The following is a 19068-nucleotide window of genomic DNA, read 5'->3' as shown; positions in this document are numbered from 1 at the left end:
TTAATAAAGTATCAAAAGATTTTAGTTGCACATACAAAAAATTGGCGAACGATTCAACTATGACGAACAACGGGCATGAAACTCCATAATTAAACTTAAGTAAAATTAGTAAAATCGCGCCCTTAGTTCGTAATAAAAATATTAGCCACTAGCCAGCCCATTTTATGGCGAAAGCTAGGCTTCCATTTTAAGCGAATGCAGCTAAGGTTAAATGTTTTAACGCGACACCCTTAGTAAGATGGATTGTCAGGCTTTCCGTCTCTGATTATACATATCGATCCCTAAAAAGTTTTGATAAACATATTTTTTTTACTGTAATGAGATAAATAAATAGAAATCGACTACAGTTTATAAGACGAAGCTGCCATAGACAATATTGTATTCACAACAATAATTTTCACGTCTTTAGGATTGTCGCTATGTATGTCTATGTGAATGTCTGTTGTACGATCCAGCCAGTGATTATGATGATTACCTTTTAGCTGAAATAATAGAATTTTGGGAAATTGTAAAATGCTTAATTTTATCATTTCTTTTATTTCTTCTGTGAAAATGTGTGACAAGTTTATGATGATGTTTTAAATGCGTTAGACTTACCTCTGGCGCCATAAGTAAGGTAATTGTCGTTTCACATCTAGATCTATGATATTGGCGCGATAGTGGGTCCGAAATTTTATCGAAGTGTATTCAACTGCGCAGTGTCGAATAATGTTGTTGTGTGTTCAGAGAACTGGTTATGCCCGAAGCATGCCATCGACGTCGCGGTCGAGGGGCTCCGGGCGCGGGCCGGACGGCGCGCCACGGGCCCAAGTCATAGCGCCCATGTCGGAGCGGCAACAACTTGCGCTAGTGATGCAGATCTCATCACAAGATGCCCCTCCAGGTATGTTATTGAGTATGTTGTGATGTTTCTAAATATTGACCTGGTAGATGTGACTTCCCGCCATTTTCGTGTTCAGCCGCTCCGACCCCGGCCGAAGAAAGAAAGCGAACTAGGCAGCAGCGCAACGAGCGCGGTGAGACCCCCCTGCATGTGGCAGCTATCAGAGGTGACCACGACCAAGTGAAGAAGTTGCTCGACCAGGGACAAGATCCCGATGTGCCTGACTTTGCTGGTAACATTACTTTCCTCTATCTGCCAATGTTCTATTAGTTTCCTCCATTTTATACATGTTTCTACATTCTTGCTTCCAATTACTAGTATGAAATTTATTTGCTTACATCTATGAAATCAAGGAATACATGTTTGATGTTGAATTTTCGAAGTCAATGTTTGTTGTCATATTCACTCACATTGTATTGATGTTTTAGTTCATTATTTTGTTCACATACACATAGAGACATAAACAATAAACTTTAATTAAGTTCAAGCTAAACAGAAAACAAGTAAATCGTATTACAAGATACAATAAATATGAAATTGTTTATAGTGTAAGCTTGAATTTAACTATGTTGTGATGAATCCTCCCCTTGCACAAGCATGATTAGTTTGTATGGGGTGGTTAACAAGTAATCTAGAAAGTCAACTCAAATTAAACAGAACCAATTTTAACAGCTGTAAAAACAAATGAAAAGGATCTTAGCCAAACTAATATTCAGGCAAAATATATTTAAGTTGTTTTTTTTTATTTTTGTTGTTTTGAGATAAAGTGATTTAATTTCATAGCTGTGAAAAATCATTCTGCAGATTGTTCATATTATAAATTATGTTAGTGAGTGTGATCAATACAAGTCTACAGGTAGCAAAAGTTATAGCAAGATTATGAACATTTCATCATCAAAAGGATTTAGCTTATATGGCTTGAACAAATTAATAATACTAAATAAAATTTTAAATCATAGGGTGGACCCCACTTCATGAAGCGTGCAGCTATGGGTGGTATCAAGTTGTAGTGGTACTTGTAAATGGTGGTGCTAATGTCAATGCAAAGGGTTTAGATGATGATACTCCTTTACATGATGCCACAACTTCTGGCAATCTCAAAATGGTAAAATTACTCATTGAACATGGAGCCGATCCATTTGTCAAGAACACCAAGGGGAAAATGCCATCAGATTATGCTGCACCGCACATCTTTGAATATCTGCAGTCTTTGAAAGGTATGTTTTCATAATTCCAACTATTTTTTTTAAAATTAGATTGTCTAGTATGAATTAACATGTTTTAACAGTATTATAAGTACTAAGCAGTGAACATAGGATACCTAACTGATGAGTTATTTTAAAGTGTAAGGAAAATATTTAGTAATAATTATGAAATAATACTCATATCATGTTAGCAAGATACCATACATTACAAATTAGTTACGTTTGAGACTTGTTTTTTTTTCTGGCTTGTATGATACTGTAACTATAATGCATTTCAATTTATACTTGACAATCTAGAAATATGAATTTGCTTTTTTAGGGACTTGTTAACACAATTAAAAATAAATAATATACTCAAAATATTTCACGGGTAAATAATATGGCCAACTCATACTACATATTTTACATAATTTAATAATATTTAAATTTAATTCAAGAACTAGTCATGCTTGTCTCAAACACACTAAATGTCTGCTCCATATAATTAGTAAGTTCGATGACACTCTTACTCTGCTGACTGTACTTCTGATAATTAATGTCATAACTGTTGTATGTCTGTAGATTGGCATGTCAATAATGTTATTACAGCTCATCCTAGTAGAATATTTGTGTAGTGAGGAAGTATCAAACATTTGTTTGATAATTTCTGCCTTCTTGCTGTTGCATGTTGATTGTTATAATTATGTAGAATATCGCCTAGACATGATTTGATTAGGTTATTGAAACAATAGAAGTTGATGTTTTCACTAAAGGTAAGTTTTAGAGTATGGTCTGAATTTATTTAACCATGAAGAACAAATATTATAAACTCAATTCAACTGCGTTGTGAATGTGCATGAGCATTCAAAGGACATTTCAATTTTGCAACTGTTCTTAAAAAACAAGTGATGATCAAAATAGAGGTAGTTAAAAATTCAAACAATAATAAAAAAAACATGAAAATAACTGAAGAAATCAAATACCTGTTAATAATTAAATTGCCCAACAAATAAGTTACCAAAAAGGTATTCAAAATGATTTAAAAAAAGTAAACATAATAATCTTAAAAAGACATAGGTATATTTGCATAATAATTTTGAAAACATTTGCTTTCGTTTTCTATAATGCCATAATTTATACTGGCATTGTGAATAAATATGATGGATTTGACTTATAGTTTATTTATGAAATATGCTTTTAGACCTCATAAATATTATCATTTTCATCTTTTAATATTTGATATGCTTCCAAAATCATCATGTTACTAAAACAACTCTGGCAAATAGTTTGTCAATGTAACAAATCTTGTAACTTTTTTGCCCGACTGCGAAGGATGTTTTTCGAGTATTTGTTTGTACCTATGTTTGTTAATTTGTCACACAGCTAAGAGCTTAAACGAAAGAGTATTTTAGACTGAAATTGGTCTTCATTAGGGCATGCAATTTCGGTAAAATAAAAATTACCGGTAAAAGTTCGGTAATAAAAATATTTTTACCAGTAAACCGGTAAAACGGTAATTTTTGTATTTTTTTTAATGTGATATTATAACAATAAGATTGGGTAGTCTAAAAGCAAAAAATACATTGTATAAGGTGTTAAACATTTTTTGTGACGTGGGCCGTAACAAAAAAACATGTCAGTACCATCCGTACGCGATGTCGTCGACATAATGCAAGAGAAACGGCTGCGATGGTACGGACATGTAAAAAGGAGACCACCTAAATACATCGCCAATGTACTCAATCTCGATATACCCGGTCAAAGGCGCAGAGGAAGGCCGAAACTGTGGTGGTTGAGTGTGGTAATGAATGACATGAAAATCTACGAAGGAAGATGTCCTGGATAGAGTGAAGTGGAAGAAGAAGATATGGAAAGCGGACCCCGTCACAAGACGGGATAAACGCTAAGAATTACCGTGAAAAAAAAAAACATTTTTTCATTGAAGTGAAAGCCCTTTTTTATGGTAAATCGTAGACATTTTATGGACCAGGGTCGCGGCAACTCTCTTGAACAATCCCGCAGCCCCGGCAGGCCTTGGCGGCCAACACGGGTCTGTTGTCTATGCAGACGGAGGAACGATGAGCCTCCCGAACTCACCGCCCACAGACCGACGCCTACGGTGGCCGGGAGTCGTCTCTCGACACTTGGCGCCCGTGGTATCTTCCTGGTCCAATACAGCGGCTGGGATGAGAGGTGCGAATTCGCAGTCTCTCCGCCGTCTCCTTCTCGAGCATGACTGCTTCGCAGAAGGGGGCGACGGTTTCCCATCCACTCAGGACCATGGTTTGAACCAGAACCGGGCACGAGAGGTCGACGCTGCCTATTGCCTCGTCGACGACACGGCGGTACTCTTCCCAGGCAGTGCACACCTGGACTGTGTGCTCCATTGTATCCTCAGAGCTGTCCGCATGGTGGTGAAGTAAAAGCCAAAAATCATCAAATGACCCCTTTCGCTGTGGGTTAGCAGCGGAGTGGGAGTGTCAGACTCTTACTGACTAAAAACCGTCGTGTTCCGTCATAGGCCTTTTATGTACCAGGGCCGCGGTATCTCTTTCGAACAACCCGCAGCCCCGGAAGTAAACGCCCTTGCTCAGTAAGGTCATAGAGTAGGTAAAATAAACATTAGCTACATTTTTACCTAATATGAGCTGACAGCTATCAGGAAAATCAGAATAGCCGAATGAATAAAATTTGTTTACATATTATAAATTAAGATGAGAATGAAGATTCGTATCAATTGTATCTAACCTAGAGATAGTTAAGGAGACACATAAGTTTACTTTCCTAAAAAACAGCAACTTTAACACTCTTACAATATGTAATGTATGCAATATTACCTTATGTTCAGGCTACATAATGAAGATTTGACGTTAAATGACCAATTGCTATATTTTATCACAAAAACGTAAAAGCCGGTAAATTACCGGTTACATATTATTTTTACAGGTAATTTAAAAATCGCGAAAATGGGCGGTTTTACCGGTAAAACCGAAACCGGTAAACCGATATTGCATGCCCTAGTCTTCATATTCATCTTAGCTGTGAGTGAAGGCAGTGCCACTGCCAGTGCCACTCCCGGACTTTTGAAGAGTTCTCTTGGAAACGCGATATAGCCGAACTCGACGCAGGCGAAACCGCGGGCACAAGCTAGTGTAATTAAATCATCAGAATTGAGCACCAGCTTAACCCGATGCAGCTGAGTACCAGTGTTTTACAAGGAGCGAATACCTATCTGACCTCCTCAATCTGGTTATCCGGGCAACCACATACACAATACGCTACCTGCAAATAAACATAACATTTACACATACTATTACTAGGTATAATACAATATCTACTTAAAAGACAATTTATCTTTTCAACTGCGTAATTGATTCAGATTAAGTTTGGTAATTTCGGTCATATTTAATGGCAAGCAGTTTACAACAAGTATACTAGTAACATACCTTATTTAACCGCGGTTTCTCGCGCGAAATTACTTCGCGCATCGGGATAAAAAGTGATATAACTAGTAACTTTCATTAGCGAACAACATAACGTACCTACTAAAGAAAAAATCCGCAAACTATTTCCCTTGCATTTTCCGCAAACAATGTTTATTTAATATGTCTTTTAATTTCTTACAGTGGTGCAATACCACTGTACAGTATTTTTATTGCTCAACAAGATTGAAAGGAACATTGTGCAATGTTTTCTTGTTCAATCGCAAAATTATAGCGCGGATTTCTGATATTGTAAAAACTCACAAATACTCATACTTGAAATCTCTATCTTCAATATGACAATTAAGTGGAACAATTTAATCGATAGTCAGGAGGACGCCGAAAAAAAAAAACTTTAATTACTAAGTATAAGTACAGCGTTCCGTATAGCAAATATAATGCACCCGAGGCTAACAAGTGTAATGATGCGCGTGTAGTGGTTGCCATAAGGTCTACGGACAATAGAAACTATTTAGTTCCCTTCGCATTTCCCTGAACTCTTTTTGGTCACATTTACACAGTTCTGCTTTTATAAGCTGCGTAATGTGTCTTAATACGGTACAACTCACTTTAACATTGTACGACAGAACAGCTATAAACAGATCTATACGCCGTTTTTCATTTAAACACCTTTATTCACACAACACTTTCACATTTTTTGGCGAGTTTTCCCCATTGATTTATTAAAGAATTATGTAGTACTAGCGACCCGCTCCGGCTTCGCACGGGTGCAAATCTCATACAAAACATAATTACACTGCCGAAAATAAAAAATGTTATACTTATAAACATTCCTCTTCAATAACTCTAAAAAAAGTGCATCAAAATCCAGTGCATAGTTTTAAAGATTTAAGCATACATAGGGATATAGGCACAGAGAAAACGACTTTGATTGATACTAAGTAGCTATTACCATAGCTATACCGTTACATTTATTAATATTATAATAACGATGATAAATTAAATTAATGATTTAATGATTCAAAGTAGAGGACATAAATTGATTTCGTCGTCATAGACTTATTACCCTAAACGATGTGTATCTAATGCTAAATTGCTAAAAGTGCTACAATACTTGGGCCGTTTTACCCACTGTCCCAATGCGTATATAGTGCCGTGCCGCTCCGTACATAACCGCATTACCGCACTGAAGGAATGATGTCGAAGCCGCACTACAGTCTAACTAATGGCAGGTGCACAGATTAGTGCAGTTCAGTGAGATACAATGAGCGGTCGGATCGCGTAACCCAGTATGTAGTACATTTTTATGAATATCTATCATTGAACATATTTATGTACTTGTAAGATTACAATTGTTTATATTTAAATATTGCGCGAATTGAAACGTTTCGATAGCGTAACCACATGAAGTTCCTGCGTTCCAACGAATGCGAAAGTACCAAATCGGGCCGCTAGATGTCGCATGAATGATTCATACTCTATTCGAGCAAACATAAAATATGACTTATCCATTTAATTTAAAATAATCAGTTGCGGAACATGAATACAAATATTTGTTTTTAATTACTTAGCTGATTTTATACAAAAAAATAACTTTTAATCGTTCTTTCTCTACTTTACTCAAAATTTTATTCGTGTATAGGAGCGATTTGGGGCGTGTTGCTTGGGTCGTCGAATGATGGCCGATCCTTGACGCCAACTTCGTGGCGGTCTTGTAGACCGATTTAGCATAAGTTTTTATTGTGGAAAATTTCAGTTTACGGACGCGTATAAAGTCTTCAAACTGTCGGACTACGTGAAATGCAAAGGAGGACGCTCTCGCACAACAAAGGGGAGTTGACGTTTACTCATTATTCGCAATAGAGAGTTTAGCTAATATCATGATGCACGCCGCACATCATCCGCGATCGTGCTGTGACCCCTGCCTAAACTCATGTTGATGATCTGATTGACGTGACATTATGATTACTGTAAAAAACACTATTATGGATTCTCAGATTCACAGTGTATACCAGACGTAATACATTTTTAAACCATAGTAAATATACTGCAGGGACGCTGAGGTAATTACGTTTCGAGGACTCGTCATTACTAAAAAAAAATTGCATTTCTGTGTAATAAATTGTAGGTAAGTGAGTTAGTTTCCCTACAATTTGAGCGTAATTCATGTACAAAAAAGTAAGCAATACATGACTTAAAATCTGTGACATCAGTGTTTCATTGTCGACTTCTAATGAATGTATTTAGTTTAAAGTAAATGTTTTATTTATTCCGTCCATGGAACCAAAGCCCCATTGATGACAGTATTCAAAATCATTGTATAAAATGTATAATTATGATAACATGTTTGAGTAATAAAACTTACACTATAAAAAAAATCTATACAACATTCATTTACTATGAATTAATAAAGTATTTTAGACAAGTTAGGGTTCATCAGATATCCCTGGCACTTATAACTTTATATCACACTTAAACTAACTGCATATATCCTTTGTATCATAAATAACAAAATATTATACATACATGTAGTTATATCTGTAACATAGGCCATAACTTACTTTGCTGATAACATAATAACCTTAATTTAAACTTAACCTTCAAAACATTTAAACTGTTATGTTTGTCATTTATGTTAATTGAAATATATATTAGTGCCACCTAACATTATCACTTTAATTAAATTTATATACATATCATCATAATAAAAAAAGATAGTGATCATCTTATAAATTTAGTGCTAGTGATGATATAGGTAGCCCAACTGAATATATGACAGGGAGATAAAACACATTTTTAATGAATCTGAAGATTCTCACAATTGCTTTGTATACACATAAGCCTAAGAGTTGAAAGTATTTTACCATTCAGTCTTAAAGTATGACAAAATTATTAAGTAAATTTTGTTATTAAAAAAGAGGTTTTTTCTACTCTGTTCACCTAAATGATAATTTAAACAACAATAGACACAAAGTGAATTTTATAAAACATTTTATTGATATGAAATTTCTGATCCTTATGTTTCAGGTGTTTTTCTGTATTCAGTGGTAAAAAAAACTGTACCCAGCATATAGGAAGCTAATTTATAGTGATAACCCATGGGTGCACAGAGGGCACTTTTTAAACACTTAGTTCAACCAGGTGGACAGAGTAGAACCATAATAATAAATGTGTCATTACAATTCAAGAGAGCCTTAAGTCCTGGACTCGATGTATAGTCCTGATTGGCAATGACAAAAACTCGACTCACTTCATAATTGCATAAAATTATTTAAAGCTTACAATAAAAGATATTAACCAAATATTATGGTATTTAGTGAACATAATAAAAATTTATTAATTTGATATTTCAAAAAGATGCATTTGTATATAGCTTTTACAGGAAATGGTTCCTATTTATGTGGAACACGTTGGTTTATGTAAACAGATAATAACGCGAGAGCAACACACGTCAGTCGGGCAAGGGATGACAGCGTCAAAAAAGGTTGCAATGCCAGTGGTAACAGCGATTGCAGTAAGCGGAACAACATGGAGACCCTAGCCCAGGGGGAACATTTCGATGGCAAGGACGTCACCACACAGGAAAAAGGGGGTGCCGCCGAGACCAGAGACGGTTAGAGGCATAAAAAACAAAATACGTATTTTGAACGCTTCGAAACCTGATGCGAGAACATGCGGCCTGACCAAGACGTGGCTATGACTTACTGGGCTCTCGCAATGTCAATTAAATAATTCATTTTATAAACAGTACCTAAACTTGAAACTTTGTACAGTTGTTCTTGTGTCATTCAGCTATAAAAAAATATGGACTGTCTACCTGTATTTAAGTTTGTATGTATGTCTGTTTAAAACAGTTTGGAATGAACATGACTGTAATATAGTCATAATGTTGTGTAGTCAAGTCCCATAAATCAACTCAGGTAAAAGAACAAACTGTATGCAAGAATTCATATAAATAAATACTTATTTTTAATCACCACAACTATACACATAGCTCACATATAGGCAGGCAATGTTTATCCATATTACTTTTATACCACATAATTCTTCATGGGATAATATTAATTTAATAACAATATTTAAAGAATAAACTTCACTCTTTTAGAAGTATTTTTTTCTTCACACTGTTTTCTCAGCCCCTTAAGTTTAAAATAAGAAATTCAACAATCGAGAATTTAACTAGGTGAAGAATACATAACAATTGCCTTGATACAATCGTGGTTTCAATAACCATTATGTTGTTTTCAGATGGTACACAGCTAAGTAGCGGGGTGGTATCATCGACTCAGGACGACTGCAACAAGAGGCAGCATGAGGACACTGCAGATAATGAAACAACAGAAGATGATGTTTCAAAAAGGAAGAAACGAAAGGACAATGACGAGAAGGAGCCGATGGGAAAACCGGCTCCGGTAGCGCGCGGAGGTCCCGGACGGTACAGTACACCTTTATTTTGTTATCTACAAGTATTACAGATTACCTCATAAGTCTACATTTCTTAAGCTAGCTGTTTGACGCCTCACGCACTCGCAGTAGGTTTTTGTCTAATCAAAGCTCCTCAATAAGATCTTTATGACCAAATGTAAAATAAACTTCAAGAATGCAAAGTTATTCAGAGCGAACTGTACATTCTTACGATCTTTCAGCGTTCTCACAGGCGGTAAACCACCGGGGCCAGCAAGTAAAACTGGGGCTGTACCACTGGGTAAAAGTGGTGGCGGTCAAAATGTGAGCAAGGGTGGCGCAGGGTCCTCCGGGAAAGGAAATATGCAGGCGCAGGGGAAGGGCGGCGGAGGTTCTAAAGCTAACTCACAAGGATCACATCAGGTAAATATTGTTTCACAAAATCGATAAAAAGACTACTTTTTCACCCTTGTTATCTTAAACAAATAAGTAACGCCATTTGTTACTTATTCTATCTAATACAAATACAATGATTTGATCAGGGCAAATCTGGCGGAGGCAAGGGTGGCTCCTTGCAGCTAGGAAAACAGGACAGGAAGAGTCCAGTCGCTAGTCCCAAGCCTAATCAAAACAAGGACAGCAATGATGGGGACGATGAGCCAAAAGCGCACGAAGCAGCGCCCAAAGTGCCGCCGCTTAAGATAGTTATACCGGGCGGCGCGGGCGGCTCCGGGAACAGAAACGAACAAGAAGGCGAGGGTAAGACTCAATTATTTTGTTGCTAAAAGAAAACAGTAAAAAATAAACATTCTTATGTATTCAGTTGAAGCACTTGAATCTTAAAGCAATATCTGCTTAGCATATTCCTGTACTAATTTTCTTTAGGTGGTACAGGTCAAAGGGGTAGTGGCAAGGGTCGCGGCAACTCATCCACGCTGCCTTACGTCATACCTTGTACGAGTACCGACACGGGCCAGACTTCCGATAGCTCTGACGGTACATCCGATGACAAGAGGGGGGAAGGAGGAAAGGTAACCAACTCCTATCATTTAAAACATTCCTCACTTAAACAGACATACGTGTGCTAGTGTTCCAGAATGCAAAGCCTCCTCTTAATTTTAACTATAATGTTATGATTATAATTAATACCTGAACTAACATAAATATGCTCATAAACCTACTTTTCGTCCGAAGGCTGGACAGAGAGTCCTCCGTTCTCATAGGACGAATGACGGGGATAAAGATAAGGAGAGGACGTCCCCTCAGACAGGGAATGACAGCCGCTCCGGGGCGGGACAAGCTCAAGCTAACTTGAATTCCAATAAAAGTCCTACACCTTCGGGCTCTGTAAGTACATGAGTAGTTCAACTTTTTAACAATAGTGTTTAATTTAACTCACACGGTCCTTTTGAAAATATAAAATGCTTTTGCAAGAAATTTACATTTTATATTATTACTTTCTTTCTTTAAGGGCCAAGATCACGACCACACAGTATCTTCTTCAAATTCTGGAAGATCTGAAGGTAAGTGTAAAAGTTACGTATTAGTTTGCTTCTGATGTAATTTTTAGTAACATGGCCAGGGTCGGCCCCTGTACCTGCTGAACTATTGAAAACTGAATATTTTTTTCAAAACATGATGTTGTCTTTGTTCATTTAGGCTTAAATATGTTCAGTGATATGTCGTGAATTGGTCCTCAGTATCAAAATATGCGCACGCAGTAAATTTTATTGCAGATTGGAAAATAATTATTTTAATTACAGCTAATGCAGGTCACGTGGAGCTGCATCCAAGAAAAAGAAAAATTAAAGCTTCAAAAGATGGACATTCTCGCGATCAATCAAAGAATGAACCGACCCACGAATCAGCTGCAAGCCATAATATAACACATTCGAACCCTTATCAAATGTACATTCATATAAGAAAGCAGGTTAGATTTAATTCCAAATGTTACTTATTGAATTTGCTTTGGTCGATACCTAATAACACGAAGTATTGTCTACAGATTGATCGTCGCCAAAGAAGCTTATTTCCCGTAAAACCCAAACCTCCAAAAGATTTTAATAAATATTTAATGAATCGCTGCACCTACACACTTCAGGGTAATGTGAACCCTGATCCTCAGGTGGAAATACCACATAACCTACCCACCCAAATGATAAATGAATTCATGGCTCAAGAAAAAGAAAGGTATGCTAATACTTACTATAGTCCTGTATACATTTTATATTAATATTGCTGATCTAATTTTTCTATGTACAGAACAAGATTACGGATACAACATCTGGTAGAAAAAGAGAAGCTTGTGTTGGCCGTCGAACAAGAGATATTACGCGTTCACGGGCGCGCCGAACGCGCTGTAGCTAACCAGGTTTGTAAAAAACCTATAAAGTATATAAAATATGTGTATACAGTAAATTAGAACTCGCGGGTTCTACAATCCCAGTTTCAGTTTATATGCAGTACTCGACTACCGGATTATCAGAAATAACCACTTACAAATAATCTTATTTGATTCATGATGTTACACGCTGGCCAAAGCCCCTTCAAAACGATATACCTATTTTTTTTTCAACAGTCTCTTCCTTTCTCTGTGTGCACGATACTTCGAGACAAAGAAGTCTACAATGTATTGGCCCCAGAGCAGGAAGAGAAACGCAACGCGCAGCGCTCCCGGTGTAACGGAAGACAAATTAACTCTTGGCTTCAAGAAGTCGACGATAAATGGGAAAAGATCAAGGTGATTTGATTTTAATAATTGAAAAAGAACTAATGCAAACAAATGCAACTCAATTCAGACTTGAAACGAGGTACAATTTTATTAAACAAAACATTAAATTACAGGAAGGAATGCTTCGGCGTCAACACACAGAGGCCCAAACTCTACACGCCGTGCAAATAATGGGATGGGAATGGAAACTAAAAGAGTGCGGCATTTGTGATTACAAAACAACGCCCAAAATTGATCCGGTACACGTGCCTCAAATTCACGTGTCGAATTTTGACTTGCCCGCTTGAATTTAAGTTCATATTGCCTGTGTTCATGTCACGCCGTCACGATCATCGTGATGGCATAAATATTAGTATGTAGTTAAGTTTTTAATCATCTACTAAAATTATAACATCGATTGGTAATAAGAATCAAGCGGAGCTACAAAATTGGATTTTAAATCTCGAAATTTATCAACATTATTGTTGAACCTTCTATTCTCCCGCGCACCACTTTCGATAACTTGTTATTTATTACTTCACTTACTTGACCATCTACAATTTATTATAGGTACACATGAATAACTTGTTAGCGAAAGATGGACGAAGATCTAAATTTTTATTTTTTAAGGCTATCGCGAGGACAAAAACATTTTTATTATAAATATTTTTTTTATTGTCCTTGCCCCTAAAATATTGACGCGTGCTAATACATGCACAGAGTCTCTGGAGAAATCAAATGCTAGGCGAGTCAGTCTGCATTCGGTAATGGTGGGCTGTGCGTGTAAGAGTACCTTGACATATTGACAACATTTGACATGTAACTAATTGTAAGTTTATTTGTATTATTATATAATTAGGTTTATATTCGTTGTATTAATTAATGACGTGTTTGTAAAATTATGTTATTATATGTTTTTGATAAGGTATATTTACCTTGACTAATGTAAAAAAAAATCTGTCACCATTAATGATTACGTGGGCGGGTAATACAATTTAAATTTAATGCTACTCTTAAGATATTCATCTGCAGGATATCCACTGCTGACCTCAGGGCCTACCCCATTTGATTTCCAAAAGCAGGCAAAAATCTTTCAGCTTTTGCCAGACCGTAGTCTGCACTTGAGAATGTTTGGGTACCATTGGTACTTGATGGCTATATCGGCTCCACCTTAGTATCGTGAATTCACAGCACGAGTAGAGTCGTGTATAGTTAATGCTATGTCATTACGGGTAAGAAATACTGATTGATGGTTTTCGTCTCAAGGCCCAGCCTAGTTACACAATGTGTCTTAAACTTCAAGAAGCGATACATTTAAAGTTACGACCTTTTTATTCTCCACGTAAGTTTCTCTTATTGGAGTCGCACTGTCATTTACTCTACACACTACACTAACGTCATCTCGACATCATGTCCCGATTATTTATATATGTTATAGGCAATGTATACAATGCCGGATTATACAAATTGCCTATAACATATATGCGAACAAATCTCAAAAGTTTAAAGAACTGAGCTCTTAACTCATAACAGAATGAGCCTAGTTATTGTTATCCACTTACATCTGGAGACCATCATATTCAGCTGCTTCAGGGCCATTATGGATTTCTGGGTATCTTAGGGGTAGTGTAAGTCCGCGACCCCATGTCCGCCGTGTTCGCCATCCATTGCCCATTCAGTTGATATTTCGCTGTCGATGCGCTCTCACGCGCTGACTGAATGGTCAATGGATGGCGAACCGTTGGCGGCACCGTGCTGCGGCGCGGCGCCGTGGACATGGGGCCGCGGCCTATGGTCAGCTTATCTATTGGATCTTTAGCAGAGCAGGCACTGCAGTAGCGGGGGGGGGGGTATTTCTATGCATATCTTACTTTTTGACTTTGCTTTGTTAATTTACAGTGGTTTTAATTTATTTTGTGTCCTTAGACTGAAAAATTTTCGCACTCGCTGCATTATATATGGAATATGTCTTATGCAGGGACTTTTTCAACGGAAACCCACCAAAAAAGTTGACGCTATCAACATCTTTTACTGAACTAGATATCTTTTCTGAGAGACAACGGCAAATTTTTGTTATTATTTTGAGTTAAATAGGCTTTGCATTTTTTACAATTTAGAATAGTTTTGGTTTAAGTAATGAACGTTTGGACTAAAGTTTTGGCCATCAAATGAGTGCATAGGCTGTGAATTGTGTGCAGTAAAGTGAGTAGCTTAAAATTAAATACCTACCTACTCAAAATATTTATTGACCATGGGTAATTCCCGGAATAAAAAGACACCTAATAAGCGTAAATCGCCTAATAAAAAAATTTGCCGAAGAACGTCCAGCCAGAAAAACGTGCCGAAATCTGAGACTAAGAAGCCAGTAACACCTAAGCCCAATGGAAGCATAGCAATGTCTGAACAGTTAATGTTAAAAAAGCGAAATGCGAACACCAGAGCTACGCTCATCCAGATTAAGTGAAAAGTGTTGTGTGAATCGCAGGCCTAAGGCTCTAGACAGATGGACTGCATTTCAACTGCAATCCAACTGCAAATTGCAGTTCAAGGGCAGTTTGAATGCAGTTGACACGACTGCAATAGACCTGCAAATCAAACGTGCAGTGCGATTGCATTTGGCGTGCTGTGTCTAGAGCCTTACCCATCATTAGCTGAGCTGAAAAGAATGTATGCAGATTCAGATGAAGACGACGAATCTCCAAAAACTCCTTCACAACCACCTAAAAAAGAAGAAAACCTATTATCACTTAACAATTAGCAAAATATCTCAACGACTTAGGGTTTGATAGAAAGCACTGATCCCACTGAACTATTGCAGGAAGTTGCACCGTTACTTGAGGGACCTCCACCACCTGTAATTTCAGTTAAAAAGAAGAAAAAGTCTGGCATTCCATACATTGCTGGTTGCAAGGATCGTCTACAAGTAATAAGAAAGCCATCAGTTAATTTCTGTAAAGGTGATGAAAAATATGGAGTGAATTCTTCAGATAACGAGGAATCACATGAACCTCCCAAAAACGAGCTAAACCTTCAAGGATACCTAACTATTCAAAATCTATATTTAATGCTAAAAGTGATGAAATTGCAGAAAGACTTGTAAAAGAAGATGGGGAACATCTTAGTGATACTAGTGTAGATAGTAATAAAACTGTAGAGTATGATCCAACACCCTACCAGAACTCCAAAGATGTGGATGAAACAATAAAAATTAAAGATGTGGATGAATTAAAAAGGTACCCCAGTCTTTAGTCATGTAGATAAAGATGAAAATATTATTGATATGTCATATGAAACCATTGTAATTGATGATTCTGTAGAAGTCAAACCTAGAAATAAAATTGAAAACACCACTAGTCCTACTGATGAGACTGTGGTTGCAAGTATTGAACCAATAAACCTAGAGGATGTTAAACCAAAACAAATTGTTGAAATACAAAGTGTACCTGATAATAATGATGAAGACTGCATAATACACTCTTTTGCAAAAAAAGCGGGCACCTATGCAAAATCTTGGTTTAAAGGTCTTTACGTGTATTTCAAGGGGTTTTAATTATTGTAGTGTGTTACTAGCATCAAAAGGGTTAGCCAAGCATGCGTGAGAGTGTATTCTAAATTTGAATTTTGTAGAATTGCTAAGAAACTGGTTGAACCTATATGTCTTAAAGCATATGAAAGAACATGCAAAAACCTCTTAAAATTTCGCGAGCGAAGCAAGCGCGAAAACTTTTAAGTCTAAGGACACAAAATAAATAAAAACCACTGTAAATCAACAAGTTAGAAGTCGTGGTGGCCTATGGTACTCGAGAGTATGCCCGACAAATCGTGCCGCCCGGGGCATTTGCCCCCCCCCTCCCGTCCTACGCTACGCTAGTGCTACTGCATGTCACCGTTGAACGACATTTTATAGGTACTAGGCACCAGTACAGTACCTATACTCGTTGGGTTGTATATAGGAATGGGCCTATTTTAAGTTTTTTAGGAATCTTGTACTTTAGAAATCACTTGCATTGTTTATATGCAACAAAAGAAGTTAATAATTTGTAACTAGTGTAATTAATAATTTTCAAGAGAAAATATTTATTAGTGGATTTGGGGATTCCCGTTCCATTTAGTTAAATCGCTACATTATAAACATTACAATACTTCGCCTTTTTCACCATATTTATATAAATTCAATATAAGAATTTCTATCTTTTTCAATGATATAATTTTTATAATAATTTTGTATTCAAATATTATCATTTGACTGTATGTTAATTTGACAAACGCATTTCAATTGACATTAAAATATGACTCCAATCAGATCTCAATTTCAAAAGTTGTGTTTATTTTATTATCCCTCAAAAACCTTTTGCAGCTTGTAGCGATCGAATGAGTGATAAACGATTTAAGAATCACGTCTTCGGGCTGCTTTGCTTCTAAAACCCACAATGGAATTGAAGCCGACGAGGCAAATAATAAGCTGTGATCTCACTCAATGATAAAGACACCGCGTATTCTGGGGCTCGATTCTCCTAAGTTAATAATGTCAACATTGAATAGAAATCGAATCGCAATATGATCGCAAGATGTAAACTACCTCGTGTTTGGGCTTATATTATTTGTTTTGACGAGACCTTTACAACAGTGAAGGTTTGGAGCTGACCTGATGATGGAGACCAGAGATGGTCGAGGGAACTCGACAACTGAATATGTAAAATACCTCGTATTTGGGCTTGTATTCTTTGTATTGATGAGAACTTTCCACTTATATGGATAGAGACGACTAATCGTATCACTGAAAAGCTGTAAATAAAAAACCTTTTTTACAAAAAAATTAAACCGACTTCCAAAACTAATTTTGGGTGCATCGGCCTAGAAGTCGGTGGCAAAATTAACTTCTAGGCCGATGCACCTAAAATTAGTTTTTTTTTTGCTTTTTAGTGTTTTTGGAAGTCGGTTTAATTTTTTTGTAAAAAAGGTTTTGGTCTATACGGTAGTTTGCTCTACAATCATATTGCAATCGTAAATCATTTGCAGACAAAATGATTCATTATTGAATGTCAGAAAAGAGATAAAAACGTTTATTTCAAAGAAAAAATAGCGGAGTGCCACATACGCTTCAATCGTAATCGAGTCGTGATTGGATCACAGTCGAATGTGAATCGTATGTCGCTAAGTAGGTAAAATTAGGAGAATCGGGCCCCTGGGCAAACGTCAGCGACTGTATAAAAACATGGCGGGATTTGCGGTCAGCAGTTGGCATTCAAAACGTACTTTAATGAAATCTTGGGTGTAAAATGGTTATTATGCACATGATAAGGCCATTTTTTATGTTCTAGTTAATTGTGTTTTAAAAGATCTAACATAGTCCATTAAAACATTTTAGAAATCTATGACATATTTTATTTTTATTGCCATATTTTAAAAACAAAAACCAGCATTCATGGACACTGCGAACGAATGAAACTTCCCGATCGTCAACAGTGTTGACAACAGGAACAAAAGGAGTTACCAAACCGGAATTACCCGAAATAATAAGTAGCGTTCGTCAACACTGTGAACGAACGAAACTTCTATTTCCCGATCGTCAACAGTGTTGACGAAAGGGTGTAACCCCTAAGGGTGCGTCCACATCTGGCGAATGCGCCGCGAATGCACAGCACGCGAGCCGAGCTGTCCGCGAGATGCGCGTGCAGTCACTGCAATAGTTCGGTGCGCCTCTTTAGCGCAACTCACGCAAGGCTCGTATAGAGCGCGAGCGGCGCGCGATCTGCGCGCAATCAGTTCTCGCCCTTACAGTTCCGTATATTGGCTCAGTACTATCGAAGATGGCAGACGTCGCGCGCCGCCTGCGCGCCGCTCGCGTGCGGCGCTTAGGTCGCGCGCGAGCTGCGCGCGGGCGGCGCAGAAGCGGCGCACGAACAAAAATGCACGCGCGCAGCTCGCGGACAGCTCGCGATCGGCTCGCGTGCTGCGCATTCGCCAGATGTGGACGCACCCTAAGGAACCCCCTGGAACTACTCCCACTGCTGGGCAAACTTTGAGCCCAGCCCCTGGCATTGTCCTTTGGCATTATGTAACCCAGGTGACAATGCAATTGATGGTGTCTCCAGCAGACCAGCTTACTCCTCGAACAGTAGGTAGTCATTGTTTAAGCTCGTGAGCTTTCGTCATGATGAAGATGGTCACTAGTAGTAAACATTTACTTAGTAAAATCCTTTCGCACCAGATGTCAGCGGTTATTCGTCATCTCGACACTTAACTCACTAGGTACGAATGTGTCCAGTTGGTGAAACTCAAAAGGAGATGGCCAAAAAAAACCCAGAGTCGACAGAAACCTCGCATGTATCATTGAATTCAGTATAATGTGTGGATTAAAAAAAGTATTTCATAACATCCGAAAACCGTGGGGTTCTCTTTTTATAACGGTTTTTCGATCAAGAATTTAGATTATGAAAAAGT

The 19068-nt window shown here is 37.4% G+C and overlaps 1 protein-coding gene across 7 annotated transcripts; it reads left to right on the top strand.

Moving 5' to 3' along the window:
- Positions 1-426: 426 nt before the first annotated feature.
- On the top strand, positions 427-16942 carry LOC124644744 (ankyrin repeat domain-containing protein 11). Of its 7 annotated transcripts, none has more exons than XM_047184240.1 (16): positions 429-616; positions 727-883; positions 960-1115; positions 1843-2100; positions 8938-9123; positions 9759-9945; positions 10157-10337; positions 10457-10673; positions 10809-10945; positions 11109-11261; positions 11386-11437; positions 11678-11844; positions 11920-12104; positions 12177-12285; positions 12493-12654; positions 12759-16942. In XM_047184240.1, the coding sequence occupies exons 2-16, from the start codon at positions 748-750 to the stop codon at positions 12930-12932; spliced, it is 2460 nt and encodes an 819-aa protein (XP_047040196.1). In that variant the 5' UTR covers positions 429-616; positions 727-747; the 3' UTR covers positions 12933-16942. The 7 variants fall into 7 exon arrangements, with proteins under 7 accessions (XP_047040198.1, XP_047040196.1, XP_047040195.1 ...); XM_047184239.1 differs by having other exon boundaries at positions 10800-10945; XM_047184242.1 differs by lacking the exon at positions 8938-9123 and having other exon boundaries at positions 427-616; positions 10800-10945.
- Positions 16943-19068: the final 2126 nt, after the last annotated feature.

Source organism: Helicoverpa zea, chromosome 31 (genome assembly GCF_022581195.2).
Source record: "Helicoverpa zea isolate HzStark_Cry1AcR chromosome 31, ilHelZeax1.1, whole genome shotgun sequence".
NCBI lineage: Eukaryota > Metazoa > Arthropoda > Insecta > Lepidoptera > Noctuidae > Helicoverpa > Helicoverpa zea.
This window is presented reverse-complemented; position numbering and strand designations above follow the sequence as displayed.

Excerpts from the sequence above, each read along its gene's own strand:
- LOC124644744 (XM_047184239.1), top strand. The coding sequence starts at position 748 with ATGCCATCGACGTCGCGGTCGAGGGGCTCCGGGCGCGGGCCGGACGGC. Across the intron at positions 2,101-8,937 it reads ATATCTGCAGTCTTTGAAAG|ATAATAACGCGAGAGCAACA; the intron begins GTATGTTTTCAT and ends TTATGTAAACAG. Across the intron at positions 11,438-11,677 it reads AAATTCTGGAAGATCTGAAG|CTAATGCAGGTCACGTGGAG; the intron begins GTAAGTGTAAAA and ends TTTTAATTACAG.